Below are 21,550 nucleotides of genomic sequence, written 5' to 3' on the forward strand. Positions count from 1 at the left end.
TGTTATAATTTAATACCATGTTATATTACCATGTTATAATATAATACCATGTTATAATATAATACCATGTTATAATATAATACCATGTTATAGTATAATACACCACTGTTATAGTATAATACCATGTCATAATATAATACCATGTTATAGTATAATACCATGTCATAATATAATACCATGTTATAATTTAATACCATGTTATATTACCATGTTATAATATAATACCATGTTATAATATAATACCATGTTATAATATAATACCATGTTATAGTATAATACACCACTGTTATAGTATAATACCATGTCATAATATAATACCATGTTATAGTATAATACCATGTCATAATATAATACCATGTTATAATATAATACCATGTTATAATTTAATACCATGTTATATTACCATGTTATAATATAATACCATGTTATAATATAATACCATGTTATAATATAATACCATGTTATAATATAATACCATGTTATAATATAATACCATGTTATAGTATAATACCATGTTATAATATCATGTTATAATTTAATACCATGTTATATTACCATGTTATAATATAATACCATGTTATAATATAATACCATGTTATAATATAATACCATGTTATAATACACCACCATGTTATAATACAATACCATGTTATATTACCATGTTATAATATAATACCATGTTATAATATAATACCATGTTATAATATAATACCATGTTATAATATAATACCATGTTATAATATAATACCATGTTATAGTATAATACCATGTTATAATATCATGTTATAATTTAATACCATGTTATATTACCATGTTATAATATAATACCATGTTATAATATAATACCATGTTATAATATAATACCATGTTATAATACACCACCATGTTATAATACAATACCATGTTATAATACAATACCATGTTATAATACCATGTTATAATACAATACCATGTTATAATATCATGTTATAATTTAATACCATGTTATATTACCATGTTATAATATAATACCATGTTATAATATAATACCATGTTATAATATAATACCATGTTATAATACAATACCATGTTATAGTATAATACCATGTTATAATACAATACCATGTTATAATATAATACCATGTTATAATACACCACCATGTTATAATACCATGTTATAATACACCACCATGTTATAATATCATACCATGTTATAATACCATGTTATAATACAATACCATGTTATAATACACCACCATGTTATAATATCATACCATGTTATAATACCATGTTATAATACAATACCATGTTATAATACACCACCATGTTATAATACAATACCATGTTATAGTATAATACCATGTTATAATACCATGTTATAATACACCACCATGTTATAATATAATACCATGTTATAATACACCACCATGTTATAATACCATGTTATAATATAATACCATGTTATAGTATAATACACCACTGTTATAGTATAATATAATACCATGTTATAATATAATACCATGATATAATACCATGTCATAATATAATACCATGTTATAAATCATCCCATGATATAATATCATACCATGTTATAATACCATGTTATAATACAATACCATGTTATAATACACCACCATGTTATAATACCATGTCATAATATCATACCATGTTATAATGTAATACCATGTTATATTACCATGTTATAACATAATACCATGTTATAGTATAATACACCACTGTTATAGTATAATATAATACCATGTTATAATATAATACCATTATATAATACAATACCATGTTATAATACCATGTCATAATATCATACCATGTTATAATGTAATACCATGTTATAGTATAATACCATGTTATAGTATAATACCATGTTATAATATCATACCATGTTATAATACCATGTCATAATATCATACCATGTTATAATGTAATACCATGTTATAGTATAATACCATGTTATAGTATAATACCATGTTATAATATCATACCATGTTATAATACCATGTTATAATATAATACACCACCATGTTATAATTTAATACACCACTGTTATAGTATAATATAATACCATGTTATAATATCATACCATGTTATAATACACCACCATGTTATAATTGAATACCATGTTACAGTATAAAGTGGTCCATGTTATAGTATAATGCAGTATTAATGACAGAATGCTGTTTGTTTTACAGAGGACAGAGTATTGATGACAGTAGGCTGTTTGTTTTACAGAGGACAGAGTATTGATGACAGAATGCTGTTTGTTTTACAGAGGACAGAGTATTGATGACAGTAGGCTGTTTGTTTTACAGAGGACAGAGTATTGATGACAGTAGGCTGTTTGTTTTACAGAGGACAGAGTATTGATGACAGTAGGCTGTTTGTTTTACAGAGGACAGAGTATTGATGACAGTAGGCTGTTTGTTTTACAGAGGACAGAGTATTGATGACAGTAGGCTGTTTGTTTTACAGAGGACAGAGTATTGATGACAGTAGGCTGTTTGTTTTACAGAGGACAGAGTATTGATGACAGTAGGCTGTTTGTTTTACAGAGGACAGAGTATTGATGACAGTAGGCTGGTTGTTTTACAGAGGACAGAGTACTGATGACAGTAGGCTGTTTGTTTTACAGAGGACAGAGTATTGATGACAGTAGGCTGTTTGTTTTACAGAGGACAGAGTATTGATGACAGTAGGCTGTTTGTTTTACAGAGGACAGAGTATTGATGACAGTAGGCTGTTTGTTTTACAGAGGACAGCTCAGCAAGCCAAGGACAGAAGCCAGATGAAGAAAGGACTGGCAGCCTCCAAGGTGGCTTCAGACATCACTCGCTTCTTCATAAAGAAATGAACCAAGGAAGGAAGGAGGGAAAGTTGGAGGAGTACTGAGTGACATAGGAAGGATGCTTCTTCAGTGTGTCATCTCTGTGAAGAAGGCTACATGTCACAGTTGGTTCTCAATGCTGCCACTGCTGTCCATGTTATGGATTCATCAGCAATCCAATGTAGAGGAACATCGCCTCCTTCCTTTAATGACATGATGTTTAAGTTGGATCATTGAGAGTGTTGATGTGAAGACTGTTCTTTCAGGGTTGTTTTTTTGTTGAGTTACCTGAATAGATTTGACTAAACAATGCTGCCTGTATTAAATGCAAAGGTTCCAAATGAGCAGCTACGCTCCTTCCCATGTTGTCCCCGAACCGTCAGCAGTGAGCCTGGGTTGATTTATAACGGGCTTATCTAGCTCAGATACAGGCTGAACTGAACCAAGCTGGGCAGGCTGCTGCTTGTTTGAGTTGCCAGCCTGCCTGCATGCCTGCTGAGCGCTCGCTGCTATTTTAGGTTGTGCACACGTGGTAGAAAAACCCTGATATGTGTGATGCTCTAGTTTACATCTTGACAGGATATCACAAGTGTTTTACTTCATGTCCTCTACATGTAGTCTAGTTGATAGTGTCTTTATGTCCTCTACATGTAGTCTAGTTGATAGTGTCTTTATGTCCTCTACATGTAGTCTAGTTGATAGTGTCTTTATGTCCTCTACATGTAGTCTAGTTGATAGTGTCTTTATGTCCTCTACATGTAGTCTAGTTGATAGTGTCTTTATGTCCTCTACATGGAGTCTAGTTGATAGTGTCTTTATGTCCTCTACATGTAGTCTAGTTGATAGTGTCTTTATGTCCTCTACATGTAGTCTAGTTGATAGTGTCTTTATGTCCTCTACATGTAGTCTAGTTGATAGTGTCTTTATGTCCTCTACATGTAGTCTAGTTGATAGTGTCTTTATGTCCTCTACATGTAGTCTAGTTGATAGTGTCTTTATGTCCTCTACATGTAGTCTAGTTGATAGTGTCTTTATGTCCTCTACATGTAGGCTAGTTGATAGTGTCTTCATGTCCTCTACATATAGGCTAGTTGATAGTGTCTTTATGTCCTCTACATGTAGTCTAGTTGATAGTGTCTTTATGTCCTCTACATGTAGTCTAGTTGATAGTGTCTTCATGTCCTCTACATGTAGTATAGTTGATAGTGTCTTTATGTCCTCTACATGTAGTCTAGTTGATAGTGTCTGTATGTCCTCTACATGTAGTCTAGTTGATAGTGTCTTTATGTCCTCTACATGTAGGCTAGTTGATAGTCTTTATGTCCTCTACATGTAGTCTAGTTGATAGTGTCTTCATGTCCTCTACATGTAGTCTAGTTGATAGTGTCTTTATGTCCTCTACATGTAGTCTAGTTGATAGTGTCTTTATGTCCTCTACATGTAGTCTAGTTGATAGTGTCTTTATGTCCTCTACATGTAGTCTAGTTGATAGTGTCTTTATGTCCTCTACATGTAGTCTAGTTGATAGTGTCTTTATGTCCTCTACATGTAGTCTAGTTGATAGTGTCTTTATGTCCTCTACATGTAGTCTAGTTGATAGTGTCTTTATGTCCTCTACATGTAGTCTAGTTGATAGTGTCTTTATGTCCTCTACATGTAGTCTAGTTGATAGTGTCTTTATGTCCTCTACATGTAGTCTAGTTGATAGTGTCTTTATGTCCTCTACATGTAGTCTAGTTGATAGTGTCTTTATGTCCTCTACATGTAGTCTAGTTGATAGTGTCTTTATGTCCTCTACATGTAGTCTAGTTGATAGTGTCTTTATGTCCTCTACATGTAGTCTAGTTGATAGGTTTTCTGTGATGTCTACTGTTTTAGCAGGAGTCTTGGATTTGTTAGACTGAGCATGAATGGATGAACAAACTGGACTCAAATGAAATTAAAAACTCTCTGCTGTTGAGTGATCTGTTGTCTGTGTGGTTGTGGTGGTTGAGTGATCTGTTGTCTGTGTGGTTGTGGTGGTTGAGTGATCTGTTGTCTGTGTGGTTGTGGTAGTTGAGTGATCTGTTGTCTGTGTGGTTGTGGTAGTTGAGTGATCTGTTGTTTGTGTGGTTGTGGTAGTTGAGTGATCTGTTGTCTGTGTGGTTGTGGTAGTTGAGTGATCTGTTGTCTGTGTGGTTGTGGTAGTTGAGTGATCTGTTGTCTGTGTGGTTGTGGTAGTTGAGTGATCTGTTGTCTGTGTGGTTGTGGTGGTTGAGTGATCTGTTGTCTGTGTGGTTGTGGTAGTTGAGTGATCTGTTGTCTGTGGGGTTGTGGTGGTTGAGTGATCTGTTGTCTGTGTGGTTGTGGTAGTTGAGTGATCTGTTGTCTGTGTGGTTGTGGTGGTTGTTTCAAAGCCAAACGTCTCAGGAGTTTTTTTTATGTATATATTTTTTTTAACCTTTTTATTTAACTAGCCAAGTAAGTCGATAACAAATTCTTATTTTACAATGACGGCCTACCCTCCCCTAACCCGGACGACGCTGGGCCAAACCCTCCCTAACCCGGACAACGCTGGGCCAAACCCTCCCTAACCCGGACGACGCTGGGCCAAACCCTCCCTAACCCGGACGACGTTGGGCCAAACCCCCCCTAACCCGGACGACGCTGGGCCAAACCCTCCCTAACCCGGACGACGCTGGGCCAAACCCTCCCTAACCCGGACGACGCTGGGCCAAACCCTCCCCTAACCCGGACGACGCTGGGCCAAACCCTCCCTAACCCGGACGACGCTGGGCCAAACCCTCCCTAACCCGGACGACGCTGGGCCAAACCCTCCCCTAACCCGGACGACGCTGGGCCAAACCCTCCCCTAACCCGGACGACGCTGGGCCAAACCCTCCCTAACCCGGACGACGCTGGGCCAAACCCTCCCTAAAGCGGACGACGCTGGGCCAAACCCTCCCTAACCCGGACGACGCTGGGCCAAACCCTCCCTAACCCGGACGACGCTGGGCCAAACCCTCCCTAACCCGGACGACGCTGGGCCAAACCCTCCCTAACCCGGACGACGCTGGGCCAAACCCCCCCTAACCCGGACGACGCTGGGCCAAACCCTCCCTAACCCGGACGACGCTGGGCCAAACCCTCCCTAACCCGGACGACGCTGGGCCAAACCCTCCCTAACCCGGACGACGCTGGGCCAAACCCTCCCTAACCCGGACGACGCTGGGCCAAACCCTCCCTAACCCGGACGACGCTGGGCCAAACCCTCCCTAACCCGGACGACGCTGGGACAAACCCTCCCTAACCCGGACGACGCTGGGCCAAACCCTCCCTAACCCGGACGACGCTGGGCCAAACCCTCCCTAACCCGGACGACGCTGGGCCAAACCCTCCCTAACCCGGATGACGCTGGGCCAAACCCTCCCTAACCCGGACGACGCTGGGCCAAATTGTGCGCCGCCCTATGGGACTCCCGGTTGTGATACAGCGGGATCGAACCAGGGTCTGGAGTGTAGGAGGGCTTTCCCAGGCAAACCATTGTACCGTTATTAGGAATGTACAGAACTGTATCTCACAGCATAAAATGTACTGTGCAAATGTGCATCGCTTAAAGTCCAACAGAAAGGTACTAATATCCACATTCTGACATGTCTATCGATCTTCCTGCCCCCCCCCCTGTGTTCTTCTGAAAGGACTTAACTCAATAAAGAAGAGAGAGGAAGGAAAGGTTACTATGGAAACAGTAGAGCTGTGTGTTGGTGATCAGCATTGCGGAGGCAGAATATTGAATCATTTTCACAGCTCCTCTGTTTAGAGTTCAGGCTACAGATCAGCAGCTGGCTGCAATCAATCTCACCAGCCTTCTGTCTGTATCAGTCTGCCATCAGGGTATCTCACCAGCCTCCTGTCTGTATCAGTCTGCCATCAGAGTATCTCTACTCAACACTGTCTCAGGTGGTCCATCCAGTTCATTGGACAGTGGGAACATGAGTCAGCCATGTTGGTTCTGGGAGCAGCTGAGCTTGCAGATCTTGATCCCAGCCCTCCTGATAGAATAAATCCACACCAGACCTGGTTGACTGGCTCAGACCAGACAAAGGAGAAAGGAGGATGATGTGCACAGAGAATGGAACCTCAGTATCCCTAATACAGCTCATGTCAACCAATCACATCAGATAAAGGTATCCCCAGCCCAGCTAAGACCACTTCTAGTCTGGAATGCTAACTTCCTGGTTCAGCATTGTTTCAACTGAGCTTCTCAGTTTGGATTCCATGCAAGAACACTAACAGCTTTATCAGGAGCCTTTGTGCCTCGTCCTCAGTCCTCTACATCTGCTGCAGGGCTCCAGCCAGGTCTCCACTTAATATGGCTGTTGACCCTCTGTTGTCTGTCTGACTGAGCGGGCAGGCTCGCTTTGAGTACTGGACATCTCACAGGGAGGCAGCATCCTGACACGCCCTTTCTGCCCCTGTCCTGTCAGCTGGCAGCCAGCGCTCCACTGCCTGCTTTCTGTCCCTGTCCTGTCAGCTGACAGCCAGCGCTCCCCTGCCTGCTTTCTGTCCCTGTCCTGGCAGCTGGCAGCCAGCGCTCAACTGCCTGCTTTCTGTCCCTGTCCTGTCAGCTGGCAGCCAGCGCTCCACTGCCTGCTTTCTTCGGTCCACACCTGTAGATGGATGCAACTTGACGAAGGTTACTGCAGCCGGGCCTCTCTCTCCCTCCCCTCATACGTCTCCCTGCTTCTTTTATTACACTCAGGCCAGGAGGGAGGATTGGGGGGGAGAACTTTAATAACGCCAAGCCCAGACGGAGAGAGCCGTATGGAGCGTCCTGGCATCAGATGAAGACGTTCGACTGCATCGCGCCGTTCTCTCTCTTCCCAGAGGGCCCGTTGATTAAAGAGCAGCCAGAGTCACGTGATGCTTCGTCTGTTTGTGTTGGGTAAACTCCAGACCCTCCCGCCAGGCCCTGGGAAAAACAATATCACTGTCAGTTGGTGTTAAGAAAGGAGAACAGTCCACAGTAACAGAGGTAGAAGTCTCTGTCCACTGTCCATCCTGTCTGTCTGATGGGTGGTTAGCTTTGCTGTAACTGTCTGATAGCCTTTGCAAATTACATTCAGAGAAAATCTAATTAAACTTTTTGTCACATGCGCCGAATACAACAAGTGTAGACTTTACTGTGAAATGCTTTACTTACAAGCCCTTAACCAACAGTGCAGTTCAAGAAGAAGAACATATTTACCAAGTAGACTACAATAAAAAGTAATAATAACAAGTAACACAATGTGGGGGTCAGTGTGAAGGATATATACAGGGGGCACCTGTACCGAGTCAGTGTGGGTGGTATATACAGGGGGCACCTGTACCGAGTCAGTGTGGGGGGTATATACAGGGGGCACCTGTACCGAGTCAGTGTGGGGGGTATATACAGGGGGCACCTGTACCGAGTCAGTGTGGGGGGGTATATACAGGGGCACCTGTACCGAGTCAGTGTGGGGCGTATATACAGGGGGCACCTGTACCGAGTCAGTGTGGGGGGTATATACAGGGGGCACCTGTTCCCTAGTCAGTGTGGGTGGTATATACAGGGGGCACCTGTACCGAGTCAGTGTAGGGCGTATATACAGGGGGCACCTGTACCGAGTCAGTGTGGGGGGTATATACAGGGGGCACCTGTACCGAGTCAGTGTAGGGGGTATATACAGGGGGCACTTGTACCGAGTCAGTGTGGGGGGTATATACAGGGGGCACCTGTACCGAGTCAGTGTAGGGGGTATATACAGGAGGCACCTGTACCGAGTCAGTGTGGGGGGTATATACAGGGGGCACCTGTACCGGGTCAGTGTGGGTGGTATATACAGGGGGCACCTGTACCGGATCAGTGTGGGTGGTATATACAGGGGGCACCTGTACCGAGTCAGTGTGGGGGGTATATACAGGGGGCACCTGTACCGAGTCAGTGTGGGGGGTATATACAGGGGGCACCTGTACCGAGTCAGTGTGGGGGGTATATACAGGGGGCACCTGTTCCCTAGTCAGTGTGGGGGGTATATACAGGGGGCACCTGTACCGAGTCAGTGTGGGGGGTATATACAGGGGGCACCTGTACCGAGTCAGTGTGTGGGGGTATATACAGGGGGCACCTGTACCGAGTCAGTGTGCGGGGGTATATACAGGGGGCACCTGTACCGAGTCAGTGTGCGGGGGTATATACAGGGGGCACCTGTACCGAGTCAGTGTGCGGGGGTATATACAGGGGGCACCTGTACCGAGTCAGTGTGCGGGGGTATATACAGGGGGCACCTGTACCGAGTCAGTGTGCGGGGGTATATACAGGGGGCACCTGTACCGAGTTAGTGTGCGGGGGTATATACAGGGGGCACCTGTACCGAGTCAGTGTGGGTGGTATATACAGGGGGCACCTGTACCGAGTCAATGTGGGGGGTATATACAGGGGGCACCTGTACCGAGTCAGTGTGTGGGGTATATACAGGGGGCACCTGTACCGAGTCAGTGTGGGTGGTATATACAGGGGGCACCTGTACCGAGTCAGTGTGGGGGGTATATACAGGGGGCATCTGTACCGAGTCAGTGTGGGTGGTATATACAGGGGGCACCTGTACCGAGTCAGTGTGGGTGGTATATACAGGGGGCACCTGTACCGAGTCAGTGTGGGTGGTATATACAGGGGGCACCTGTACCGGGTCAGTGTGGGTGGTATATACAGGGGGCACCTGTACCGAGTCAGTGTGGGGGGTATATACAGGGGGCACCTGTACCGAGTCAGTGTGGGGGGTATATACAGGGGGCACCTGTACCGAGTCAGTGTGGGGGGGTATATACAGGGGGCATCGGTACCGAGTCAGTGTGGGGGGTATATACAGGGGGCATCTGTACCGAGTCAGTGTGGGTGGTATATACAGGGGGCACCTGTACCGAGTCAGTGTGGGTGGTATATACAGGGGGCACCTGTACCGGGTCAGTGTGGGTGGTATTTACAGGGGGCACCTGTACCGAGTCAGTGTGGGGGGTATATACAGGGGGCACCTGTACCGAGTCAGTGTGGGGGGTATATACAGGGGGCACCTGTACCGAGTCAGTGTGGGGGGTATATACAGGGGGCACCTGTTCCCTAGTCAGTGTGGGGGGTATATACAGGAGGCACCTGTACCGAGTCAGTGTGGGGGGTATATACAGGGGGCACCTGTACCGAGTCAGTGTGTGGGGGTATATACAGGGGGCACCTGTACCGAGTCAGTGTGCGGGGGTATATACAGGGGGCACCTGTACCGAGTCAGTGTGCGGGGGTATATACAGGGGGCACCTGTACCGAGTCAGTGTGCGGGGGTATATACAGGGGGCACCTGTACCGAGTCAGTGTGCGGGGGTATATACAGGGGGCACCTGTACCGAGTCAGTGTGCGGGGGTATATACAGGGGGCACCTGTACCGAGTTAGTGTGCGGGGGTATATACAGAGGGCACCTGTACCGAGTCAGTGTGGGTGGTATATACAGGGGGCACCTGTACCGAGTCAATGTGGGGGGTATATACAGGGGGCACCTGTACCGAGTCAGTGTGTGGGGTATATACAGGGGGCACCTGTACCGAGTCAGTGTGGGTGGTATATACAGGGGGCACCTGTACCGAGTCAGTGTGGGGGGTATATACAGGGGGCATCTGTACCGAGTCAGTGTGGGTGGTATATACAGGGGGCACCTGTACCGAGTCAGTGTGGGTGGTATATACAGGGGGCACCTGTACCGAGTCAGTGTGGGTGGTATATACAGGGGGCACCTGTACCGGGTCAGTGTGGGTGGTATATACAGGGGGCACCTGTACCGAGTCAGTGTGGGGGGTATATACAGGGGGCACCTGTACCGAGTCAGTGTGGGGGGTATATACAGGGGGCACCTGTACCGAGTCAGTGTGGGGGGGTATATACAGGGGGCATCGGTACCGAGTCAGTGTGGGGGGTATATACAGGGGGCATCTGTACCGAGTCAGTGTGGGTGGTATATACAGGGGGCACCTGTACCGAGTCAGTGTGGGTGGTATATACAGGGGGCACCTGTACCGGGTCAGTGTGGGTGGTATTTACAGGGGGCACCTGTACCGAGTCAGTGTGGGGGGTATATACAGGGGGCACCTGTACCGAGTCAGTGTGGGGGGGTATATACCGGGGGCATCGGTACCGAGTCAGTGTGGGGGGTATATACAGGGGGCATCGGTACCGAGTCAGTGTGGGGGGGTATATACAGGGGGCACCTGTACCGAGTCAGTGTGGGGGGGTATATACAGGGGGCACCTGTACCGGGTCAGTGTGGGGGGTATAAACAGGGGGCACCTGTACCGAGTCAGTGTGGGAGGTATATACAGGGGGCACCTGTACCGAGTCAGTGTGCGGGGGTATATACAGGGGGCACCTGTACCGAGTCAGTGTGCGGGGGTATATACAGGGGGCACCTGTACCGAGTCAGTGTGCGGGGGTATATACAGGGGGCACCTGTACCGAGTCAGTGTGCGGGGGTATATACAGGGGGCACCTGTACCGAGTCAGTGTGCGGGGGTATATACAGGGGGCACCTGTACCGAGTTAGTGTGCGGGGGTATATACAGGGGGCACCTGTACCGAGTCAGTGTGGGTGGTATATACAGGGGGCACCTGTACCGAGTCAGTGTGGGTGGTATATACAGGGGGCACCTGTACCGGGTCAGTGTGGGTGGTATATACAGGGGGCACCTGTACCGAGTCAGTGTGGGGGGTATATACAGGGGGCACCTGTACCGAGTCAGTGTGGGTGGTATATACAGGGGGCACCTGTACCGAGTCAGTGTGGGGGGTATATACAGGGGGCACCTGTACCGAGTCAGTGTGGGGGGGTATATACAGGGGGCAGCGGTACCGAGTCAGTGTGGGGGGTATATACAGGGGGCACCTGTACCGAGTCAGTGTGGGTGGTATATACAGGGGGCACCTGTACCGAGTCAGTGTGGGTGGTATATACAGGGGGCACCTGTACCGGGTCAGTGTGGGTGGTATTTACAGGGGGCACCTGTACCGAGTCAGTGTGGGGGGTATATACAGGGGGCACCTGTACCGAGTCAGTGTGGGTGGTATATACAGGGGGCACCTGTACCGAGTCAGTGTGGGGGGTATATACAGGGGGCACCTGTACCGAGTCAGTGTGGGGGGGTATATACAGGGGGCATCGGTACCGAGTCAGTGTGGGGGGTATATACAGGGGGCATCGGTACCGAGTCAGTGTGGGGGGGTATATACAGGGGGCACCTGTACCGAGTCAGTGTGGGGGGGTATATACAGGGGGCACCTGTACCGGGTCAGTGTGGGGGGTATATACAGGGGGCACCTGTACCGAGTCAGTGTGGGAGGTATATACAGGGGGCACCTGTACCGAGTCAGTGTGCGGGGGTATATACAGGGGGCACCTGTACCGAGTCAGTGTGCGGGGGTATATACAGGGGGCACCTGTACCGAGTCAGTGTGCGGGGGTATATACAGGGGGCACCTGTACCGAGTCAGTGTGCGGGGGTATATACAGGGGGCACCTGTACCGAGTCAGTGTGCGGGGGTATATACAGGGGGCACCTGTACCGAGTTAGTGTGCGGGGGTATATACAGGGGGCACCTGTACCGAGTTAGTGTGCGGGGGTATATACAGGGGGCACCTGTACCGAGTCAGTGTGGGTGGTATATACAGGGGGCACCTGTACCGAGTCAATGTGGGGGGTATATACAGGGGGCACCTGTACCGAGTCAGTGTGTGGGGTATATACAGGGGGCACCTGTACCGAGTCAGTGTGGGTGGTATATACAGGGGGCACCTGTACCGAGTCAGTGTGGGGGGTATATACAGGGGGCATCTGTACCGAGTCAGTGTGGGTGGTATATACAGGGGGCACCTGTACCGAGTCAGTGTGGGTGGTATATACAGGGGGCACCTGTACCGAGTCAGTGTGGGTGGTATATACAGGGGGCACCTGTACCGGGTCAGTGTGGGTGGTATTTACAGGGGGCACCTGTACCGAGTCAGTGTGGGGGGTATATACAGGGGGCACCTGTACCGAGTCAGTGTGGGTGGTATATACAGGGGGCACCTGTACCGAGTCAGTGTGGGGGGTATATACAGGGGGCACCTGTACCGAGTCAGTGTGGGGGGGTATATACAGGGGGCATCGGTACCGAGTCAGTGTGGGGGGTATATACAGGGGGCATCGGTACCGAGTCAGTGTGGGGGGGTATATACAGGGGGCACCTGTACCGAGTCAGTGTGGGGGGGTATATACAGGGGGCACCTGTACCGGGTCAGTGTGGGGGGTATATACAGGGGGCACCTGTACCGAGTCAGTGTGGGAGGTATATACAGGGGGCACCTGTACCGGGTCAGTGTGGGGGGTATATACAGGGGGCACCTGTACCGAGTCAGTGTGGGGGGGTATATACAGGGGGCATCGGTACCTAGTCAGTGTGGGGGGTATATACAGGGGGCATCGGTACCGAGTCAGTGTGGGGGGTATATACAGGGGGCACCTGTACCGAGTCGGTGTGGGGGGTATATACAGGGGGCATCGGTACCTAGTCGGTGTGGGGGGTATATACAGGGGGCATCGGTACCTAGTCAGTGTGGGGGGTATATACAGGGGGCATCGGTACCGAGTCAGTGTGCGGGGGTATATACAGGGGGCACCTGTACCGAGTCAGTGTGAGGGGTATATACAGGGGGCACCTGTACCGAGTCAGTGTGCAGGGGTACAGGCTAGTTGAGGTAATCTGTACATGTAGTTGGGGTGAAGTGACTATGCATAGATAACAAACAAACAGCGAGTAGCAGCAGTGTACAAAAGGGGGGGCACCTGTACCGAGTTCAATGTAAATAGTCCGGTGGCGATTTTATGACTTGTTCAGCAGTCTAATGGCTTGTTCAGCCGTCTAATGACTTGTTCAGCCGTCTAATTGTTCAGCAGTCTAATGGCTTGTTCAGCAGTCTAATTGTTCAGCAGTCTAATGGCTTGTTCAGCAGTCTAATGACTTGTTCAGCAGTCTAATGACTTGTTCAGCAGTCTAATGACTTGTTCAGCAGTCTAATGACTTGTTCAGCAGTCTAATGACTTGTTCAGCAGTCTAATGACTTGTTCAGCAGTCTAATGACTTGTTCAGCAGTCTAATGACTTGTTCAGCCGTCTAATGGCTTGTTCAGCCGTCTAATGACTTGTTCAGCCGTCTAATGACTTGTTCAGCAGTCTAATGACTTGTTCAGCCGTCTAATGGCTTGTTCAGTAGTCTAATGGCTTGTTCAGCAGTCTAATGACTTGTTCAGCAGTCTAATGGCTTGTTCAGCAGTCTAATGGCTTGTTCAGCAGTCTAATGGCTTGTTCAGCAGTCTAATGGCTTGTTCAGCCGTCTAATGGCTTGTTCAGCAGTCTAATGGCTTGTTCAGCAGTCTAATGGCTTGTTCAGCAGTCTAATGGCTTGTTCAGCAGTCTAATGGCTTGTTCAGCCGTCTAATGACTTGTTCAGCAGTCTAATGGCTTGTTCAGCAGTCTAATGACTTGTTCAGCCGTCTAATGACTTGTTCAGCAGTCTAATGACTTGTTCAGCCGTCTAATGACTTGTTCAGCCGTCTAATGACTTGTTCAGCAGTCTAATGACTTGTTCAGCCGTCTAATGACTTGTTCAGCCGTCTAATGACTTGTTCAGCAGTCTAATGACTTGTTCAGCCGTCTAATGACTTGTTCAGCAGTCTAATGGCTTGTTCAGCAGTCTAATGGCTTGTTCAGCCGTCTAATGACTTGTTCAGCAGTCTAATGGCTTGTTCAGCAGTCTAATGACTTGTTCAGCCGTCTAATGACTTGTTCAGCAGTCTAATGACTTGTTCAGCCGTCTAATGACTTGTTCAGCCGTCTAATGACTTGTTCAGCAGCCGTCTAATGACTTGTTCAGCAGTCTAATGACTTGTTCAGCCGTCTAATGACTTGTTTCTAATGACTTGTTCAGCCGTCTAATGATGACTTGTTCAGCCGTCTAATGACTTGTTCAGCCGTCTAATGACTTGTTCAGCAGTCTAATGACTTGTTCAGCCGTCTAATTGTTCAGCAGTCTAATGGCTTGTTCAGCAGTCTAATGGCTTGGGGGTAGAAGCTGTTGAGGCGCCTTTGGGACCCAGACTTGGTGCTCCGGTACCGCTTGCTGTGTGGTAGCAGAGAAAACAGTCTAGAACGTGGGTGACTGGAGTCTCTGACAATTTTATGGGCTTTCCTCTGACACCGCCTATTATATAGGTCCTGGATGGCAGGAAGCTTGGCCCCAGTGATGTACTGGGCCGTACGCACTACCCCCTGTAGCGCCTTACAGTCAGGTGCCGAGCAGTTGCCATACCAGGCAGTGACTCAACTTGTCAGGATGCTCTCGATGGTGCAGCTGTAGAACCTTTTGAGGATCTGAGGACCCATGCCAAATCTTTTCAGTCTCCTGAGGGGGAATAGGTTTTGTCATGCCCTCTTCACGACTGTCTTGGTATGTTTGGACCATGTTAGTTTGTTGGCGATGTTGACACCAAGGAACTTGAAACTCTTGACCTGCTCCACTACAGCCCTGTCAATGTTAATGGGGGCCTGTTCGACCTGCCTTTTCCTGTAGTCCACAATCAGCTCCTTTGTCTTGCTCACTTTGAGGGAGAGGTTGTTGTCCTGACACCACACTGCCAGTTCTCTGACCTCCTCCCTATAGGCTCCCTTATCGTTGTTGGTGATCAGGCACTGTTGTGTCGTCAGCAAACTTAATGATGGTGTTGATGTCGTGTTTGGCCACGCAGTCGTGGGTGAACAGGGAATACAGGAGGGGACTAAGTACACACCCCTAGGGGCCCCAGTGTTGAGGATCAGCATGTCAGACGTGTTGTTGCCTACTCTTACCACCTGGGGGCTGCCCGTCAGGAAGTCCAGGATATACAGTACCATACAGGGAGGTGATCTCTAGATGGGATATACAGTAACCATCCTTCCAGTACCATACAGGGAAGTGATCTCTAGATGGGATATACAGTAACCATCCTTCCAGTACCATACAGGGAAGTGATCTCTAGATGGTATATACAGTAACCATCCTTCCAGTACCATACAGGGAGGTGATCTCTAGATGGGATATAGAGTAACCATCCTTTCAGTACCATACAGGGAAGTGATCTCTAGATGGGATATAGAGTAACCATCCTTCCAGTACCATACAGGGAGCAGATATCTTTCAGGTGCTAAACCAAAGCCTGTTAAATGATAGACCATCCCTGGCTAAGCCTATTTATTGAAGAGGCTCTCTGTAGTCTACCTCCAGGATGTGTTGCATGCAGAGAAGAGGATGATGACCAAAAACACAATCAATTCACAAAGTAATGGATCCAGGGAAAGAGAGGACAAGGTGCTTAGTATTATTCATACATTTCCCAGTCGGTGGTAGATTCATTTATATTGCTGTAGCAATACATACCTTAATGCTGTTCGTTATAGCTCATGTGACGAGAGAGAAGAGACGTTCAATTCTACAACCACCTAAAAGGAAGTGATTCCCAAACCTTCCATAATAAGGCCATCACCTACAAAGCGATGAACCTGGAGAAGATTCTCCTAAGCAAGCTGGTCCTGGGGCTCTGTTCACAAACACAAACACACCCCACAGAGTCTCAGGACATCAACACAATTAGAGCCAACCAAATCATGAGAAAACAAAAATATAATTACTTTGACACATTGGAAAGAATTAACAAAAAAACAGTCAACTAGAATGTGATTTGGCCCTAAACAGAGAGTACACAGTGGCAGAATACCTGACCACTGTGACTGACCCAAAATTAAGGAAAGCTTTGACTATGTACAGACTCTGTGAGCATAGCCTTGCTATAGAGAAAGGCCGCCGTAGGCAGACCTGGCTCTCAAGAGAAGACAGGCTATGTGCTCACTGCCCACAAAAGGAGGTGGAGACTAAGCTGCACTTCCTAACCTCCTGCCCAATGTATGACCATATTAGAGACACATATTTCCCTCAGATTACACAGACCCATAAAGAATTCGATAAACTCCCTTTATCTGCTGGGTGAAATACCACAGTGTGACATCACAGCAGCAAGATTTTTAACCTGTTGCCACGAGAAAGAGGCAACCAGTGAAGAACAAACACCATTGTAAATACAACCCATATTTATGTTTTTTATTTTCCCTTTTGTACTTTAACTTTTGCACATTGTTACAACACTGTATATAGACATAATATGACATTTGTAATGTCTATTTTCCTTTGGAACTTTTGTGAGTGAAATGTTTATATCACTTTTGTTTTATCTATTTCACGTGTTTTGGCAATGTACACATGTTTCCCATGCCAATAAAGCCCCTTGAATTGAATTGAAAGAGATAGGGGGGGTCCTAAGTATCATTACAGACAGACAGACAGGTCCTAAGTATCATTACTGAGCGACAGACAGACAGCAGTCTGAACACCTCTGTCACCCCTGGATACAGACACCCCATCACCACTTTCTGCACCTCTTCAATCACCCCTTCACCCTGCCTGTCACCTGCGTAATGAACACACAGCCAATGACATGCATTTAATGAGGACCAGACCTGTCCACAGTCGTCCACACAGTGGCTGTGAGAAGAGATTAGACACAGAACACAGTCCTTTTCACACTACAGCTACACAGCACAAACTACTGTACACTGAAATAACCCAAGTTAATCTGATCTCAGACTAGTCTGAATCAATTCAGTTTGAAATGGGTTCAAGGTAAGGACTACCTCCATAGTAGCCCTGGTCCAAGGTAAGGACTACCTCCATAGTAACCCTGGTCCAAGGTAAGGACTACCTCTATAGTAACCCTGGTCCAAGGTAAGGACTACCTCCATAGTAACCCTGGTCCAAGGTAAGGACTACCTCCATAGTAACCCTGGTTCAAGGTAAGGACTACCTCCATAGTAGCCCTGGTCCAAGGTAAGGACTACCTCCATAGTAACCCTGGTCCAAGGTAAGGACTACCTCCATAGTAACCCTGGTCCAAGGTAAGGACTACCTCCATAGTAACCCTGGTCCAAGGTAAGGACTACCTCCATAGTAACCCTGGTTCAAGGTAAGGACTACCTCCATAGTAACCCTGGTCCAAGGTAAGGACTACCTCCATAGTAACCCTGGTCCAAGGTAAGGACTGCCTCCATAGTAACCCTGGTCCAAGGTAAGGACTACCTCCATAGTAACCCTGGTCCAAGGTAAGGACTACCTCCATAGTAACCCTGGTCCAAGGTAAGGACTACCTCCATAGTAACCCTGGTCCAAGGTAAGGACTACCTCCATAGTAACCCTGGTCCAAGGTAAGGACTACCTCCATGGACTGTAGAAACCCTTGTGTGGTTACAGTCTACACTGAAATTCAGGAAGATCCCGTGGGCAGAAATATAAATTCAAGTTTTGAAGACCTTTATCAAAACCTACTATTCTCTCTGTCTCTGAAGTGCCCTTTGTTCCTGACATAAGGGTTATTACTGTGTCTCTAATGAAAGCTCTCCTGAGCCAGAGAAACCATTCGTTTAGCTCTTTAGAGAATCCAGCAACAGACTAATTACACTTCTGGTGAAGAGAGGAGGTGAGGAGACTTCTGGTGGAGGGAGGAGGTGAGGAGACTTCTGGTGGAGGGAGGAGGTGAGGAGACTTCTGGTGGAGGGGGGGGGGTGGTAGGAGACTTCTGGGGTGGAGGGGGGAGGTGAGGAGACTTCTGTTGGAGGGGGAGGTGAGGAGACTTCTGGGGTGGAGGGAGGAGGTGAGGAGACTTCTGGTGGAGGGAGGAGGTGAGGAGACTTCTGGGGTGGAGGGAGGAGGTGAGGAGACTTCTGGTGGAGGGGGGGGGGGTAGGAGACTTCTGGTGGAGGGAGGAGGTGAGAAGACTTCTGGTGGAGGGAGGAGGTGAGGAGACTTCTGGTGGAGGGAGGAGGTGAAGAGACTTCTGGTGGGGGAGGAGGTGAGGAGACTTCTGGGGTGGAGGGAGGAGGTGAGGAGACTTCTGGTGGGGGGGGGGGGAGGAGACTTCTGGGGTGGAGGGGGGAGGTGAGGAGACTTCTGTTGGAGGGGGAGGTGAGGAGACTTCTGGGGTGGAGGGAGGAGGTGAAGAGACTTCTGGTGGAGGGAGGAGGTGAGAAGACTTCTGGTGGAGGGAGGAGGTGAGGAGACTTCTGAGGTGGAGGGAAGAGGTGAGGAGACTTCTGGTGGAGGGAGGAGGTTAGGAGACTTCTGGTGGAGGGGGGGGTAGGAGACTTCTGGTGGAGGGGGAGGTGAGGAGACTTCTAGGTGGACTTCTGGGGTGGGGGGGAGGTAGGAGACTTCTGGAGGGAGGGGTGAGAAGACTTCTGGTGGAGGGAGGAGGTGAGGAGACTTCTGGTGGAGGGGACTTCTGGGGGTGGAGGAGGGGGAGGTGAGGAGACTTCTGGTGGAGGGAGGAGGTGAGGAGACTTCTGGGGTGGAGGGGGGAGGTGAGGAGACTTCTGGTGGAGGGAGGAGGTGAGGAGACTTCTGGTGGAGGGGGGGGTAGGAGACTTCTGCTTCATTAGAAATTACGAGTTGAGGTGATGACTGGAATTTCAAACAAGACACTCACCAAGCCAGGCTGTGAACAGCACGCAACTCACCCAGTGGTCAGCCACCCGTGTCCTCGGAGGGCTGTGATTGTGAGCCTGAGTGGTTCCTGTTTATCTGCTCACACACAAGACAAGACACTGTTTGTTTGCACTGTTGAAGACACTGGATGCAGTCATAGAGGCATTATTGAACACATGTACAACTGTTGATTGAATATTCTCTACATTCGCTGCCATAGTATTTGTTAACCTAGATATCAACACTAAAATTAGTGTACTTTGCTCTCTGTCCTCTCTCCAACTCTGCCCTGGCCTAGACACAGCCCAGCTCAAATAGGTCACACTATGGGCCATAATTAGTTGAAATGTCAAAGATGGTGAATTATTGATGACAAGGGAGGAAACCTAAAATTGGCTGGTTTCAACCGGTTTTTAAAGGGACAGCTGGAGCTTTGGGGGCAGTTATATTTGGGGACACTTTTGCAAAGTTTCACCAAATAAATATTTGCCTGAGTTTTGCACTCTGTGAGCAAGGCAAGACTGCATTGTCACCAGAACATATGATTGTTTTTGCCAGCTGGGGACTTTGTGGAGAAATGAACCATGAATTTATTTCTGACTGAGGGACATATTGTATGATGATATGAATCCCCTATGTAACGACCTACACCTGCTAGTTCTGCTGAGTCTGTACTGAGCTGGCAGAATGAAGCACCTGGATGATCCAAATAAGACCAGGATGTTACTTCCGTAATACATCCAGGAGCACAATACAGTGACAACAGCCATTAATCAGACGGTCAGTGCCGGCGCTACCGGGTGGCAAAACCGGGCTTGGACCCCCAGATAGATTTTGTCCCAAATTGACACTTTTCTTTCGATTGGCGAGAAATCTTCATGCGAATGTTTTAAAAAAAACGGCATTAAAACATTATGCGCATTTCCTAACCAGTGATGTTTCCGTCAAATTGACTTGTCGCCTATAAAAGTCTGTGCGTGATGACGAAGTGCACATAAAATTACGTTTTGCTGTTACATTCGCATGTACCGAATAAAAATAATACAAGTTAAATGGATGTCCATTATTTTCAACAATACTGATGATTTCTCACACAAAAAAAAGTGCGTTATATAGCGAGTGTACCCACTCTGGTACTGGCAGTCAACAGCTCACAGATACACTACCTACATGGTCAGATTATTGTGGACAACAGAGAGAGATTATTCTATCATGTCTCCAGAATAAAGAACCTCGATATTTATTGGAAAGGAGCATCAAGCTCGTCACCTTGCTCTTTCACCATCTCGGTGAATTTCATCATGTATTTCATCTGTAGCATAACTGCATGCTTTCCGACGAGAAGTACTTCATACTTCGATATGATAGTTACTATACCAATATTTGCGCATAAAATCGTTTCCACCGACATTTCTCGCATAAACCGACACAAATAAATCTCACCTTGTCTAGGGTATTTTGTTTAGGGGCTAAATGTTCCGTTTGCATTAGATCTGTCATTACATGTTTGATCAGACACATTAGTCACATAATAAAATATTGGATCATGGAAACCTGGTTAGAGATTGTTCACTTTTGCACGTAGCTACAGCTAATAATAGGCTAGCTAGTTCCGTTAAGTGTTGGTAGCGGCACGCCAAGACCCTTCTCTCTCTTGACATAACTCTACAATAATACATTGCAACTATGGAATCCATATTGGGAAGTCACTTAGTTTTCAGACGAAAGAGACTTCCTGATATTTGCGGTCGGAGAGGAATAGGCAAAGTTCGACTGATTTGTTCTGGTCAATATTATTATTGTATTTTGTATTTAATTAGGCAAGTCAGTTAAGAACAAATTCTTATCTACAATGAAGGCATCGGACAATGCTGGGCCAATTGTGCACCGCCCAATGGGCTTCCCAATCACGGCCGGATGTGAAACAGGGACTGTAGTGAGATGCAGTGCCTTATACCGCTGCGCCACTCGGGAGCCCCGATATATTTGAATCTTTCAAAAGATCAAATTAGCACCAAAATATTAGAATTGGGCTGCAAACGCAAGCATAACTGCTCCATGGTCTTTTTGCCAGACCAAGTGATGATAACTAATCAA

At 47.2% G+C, this 21,550-nt stretch overlaps 1 protein-coding gene across 1 annotated transcript in view; it reads left to right on the top strand.

Moving 5' to 3' along the window:
- The window catches only part of LOC139402732 (DNA annealing helicase and endonuclease ZRANB3-like), an 84,843-nt gene extending 81,929 nt beyond the window's left edge, over positions 1–2,914 (top strand). Inside the window, 1 exon segment of the mRNA XM_071146640.1 lies at positions 2,747–2,914. Coding sequence (XP_071002741.1) covers positions 2,747–2,845 — 99 coding nt within the window. The 3' untranslated portion in view covers positions 2,846–2,914.
- Positions 2,915–21,550: the final 18,636 nt, after the last annotated feature.

This window comes from Oncorhynchus clarkii, unplaced genomic scaffold (assembly GCF_045791955.1).
Source record: "Oncorhynchus clarkii lewisi isolate Uvic-CL-2024 unplaced genomic scaffold, UVic_Ocla_1.0 unplaced_contig_3571_pilon_pilon, whole genome shotgun sequence".
In the NCBI taxonomy this organism is placed as follows: domain Eukaryota; kingdom Metazoa; phylum Chordata; class Actinopteri; order Salmoniformes; family Salmonidae; genus Oncorhynchus; species Oncorhynchus clarkii.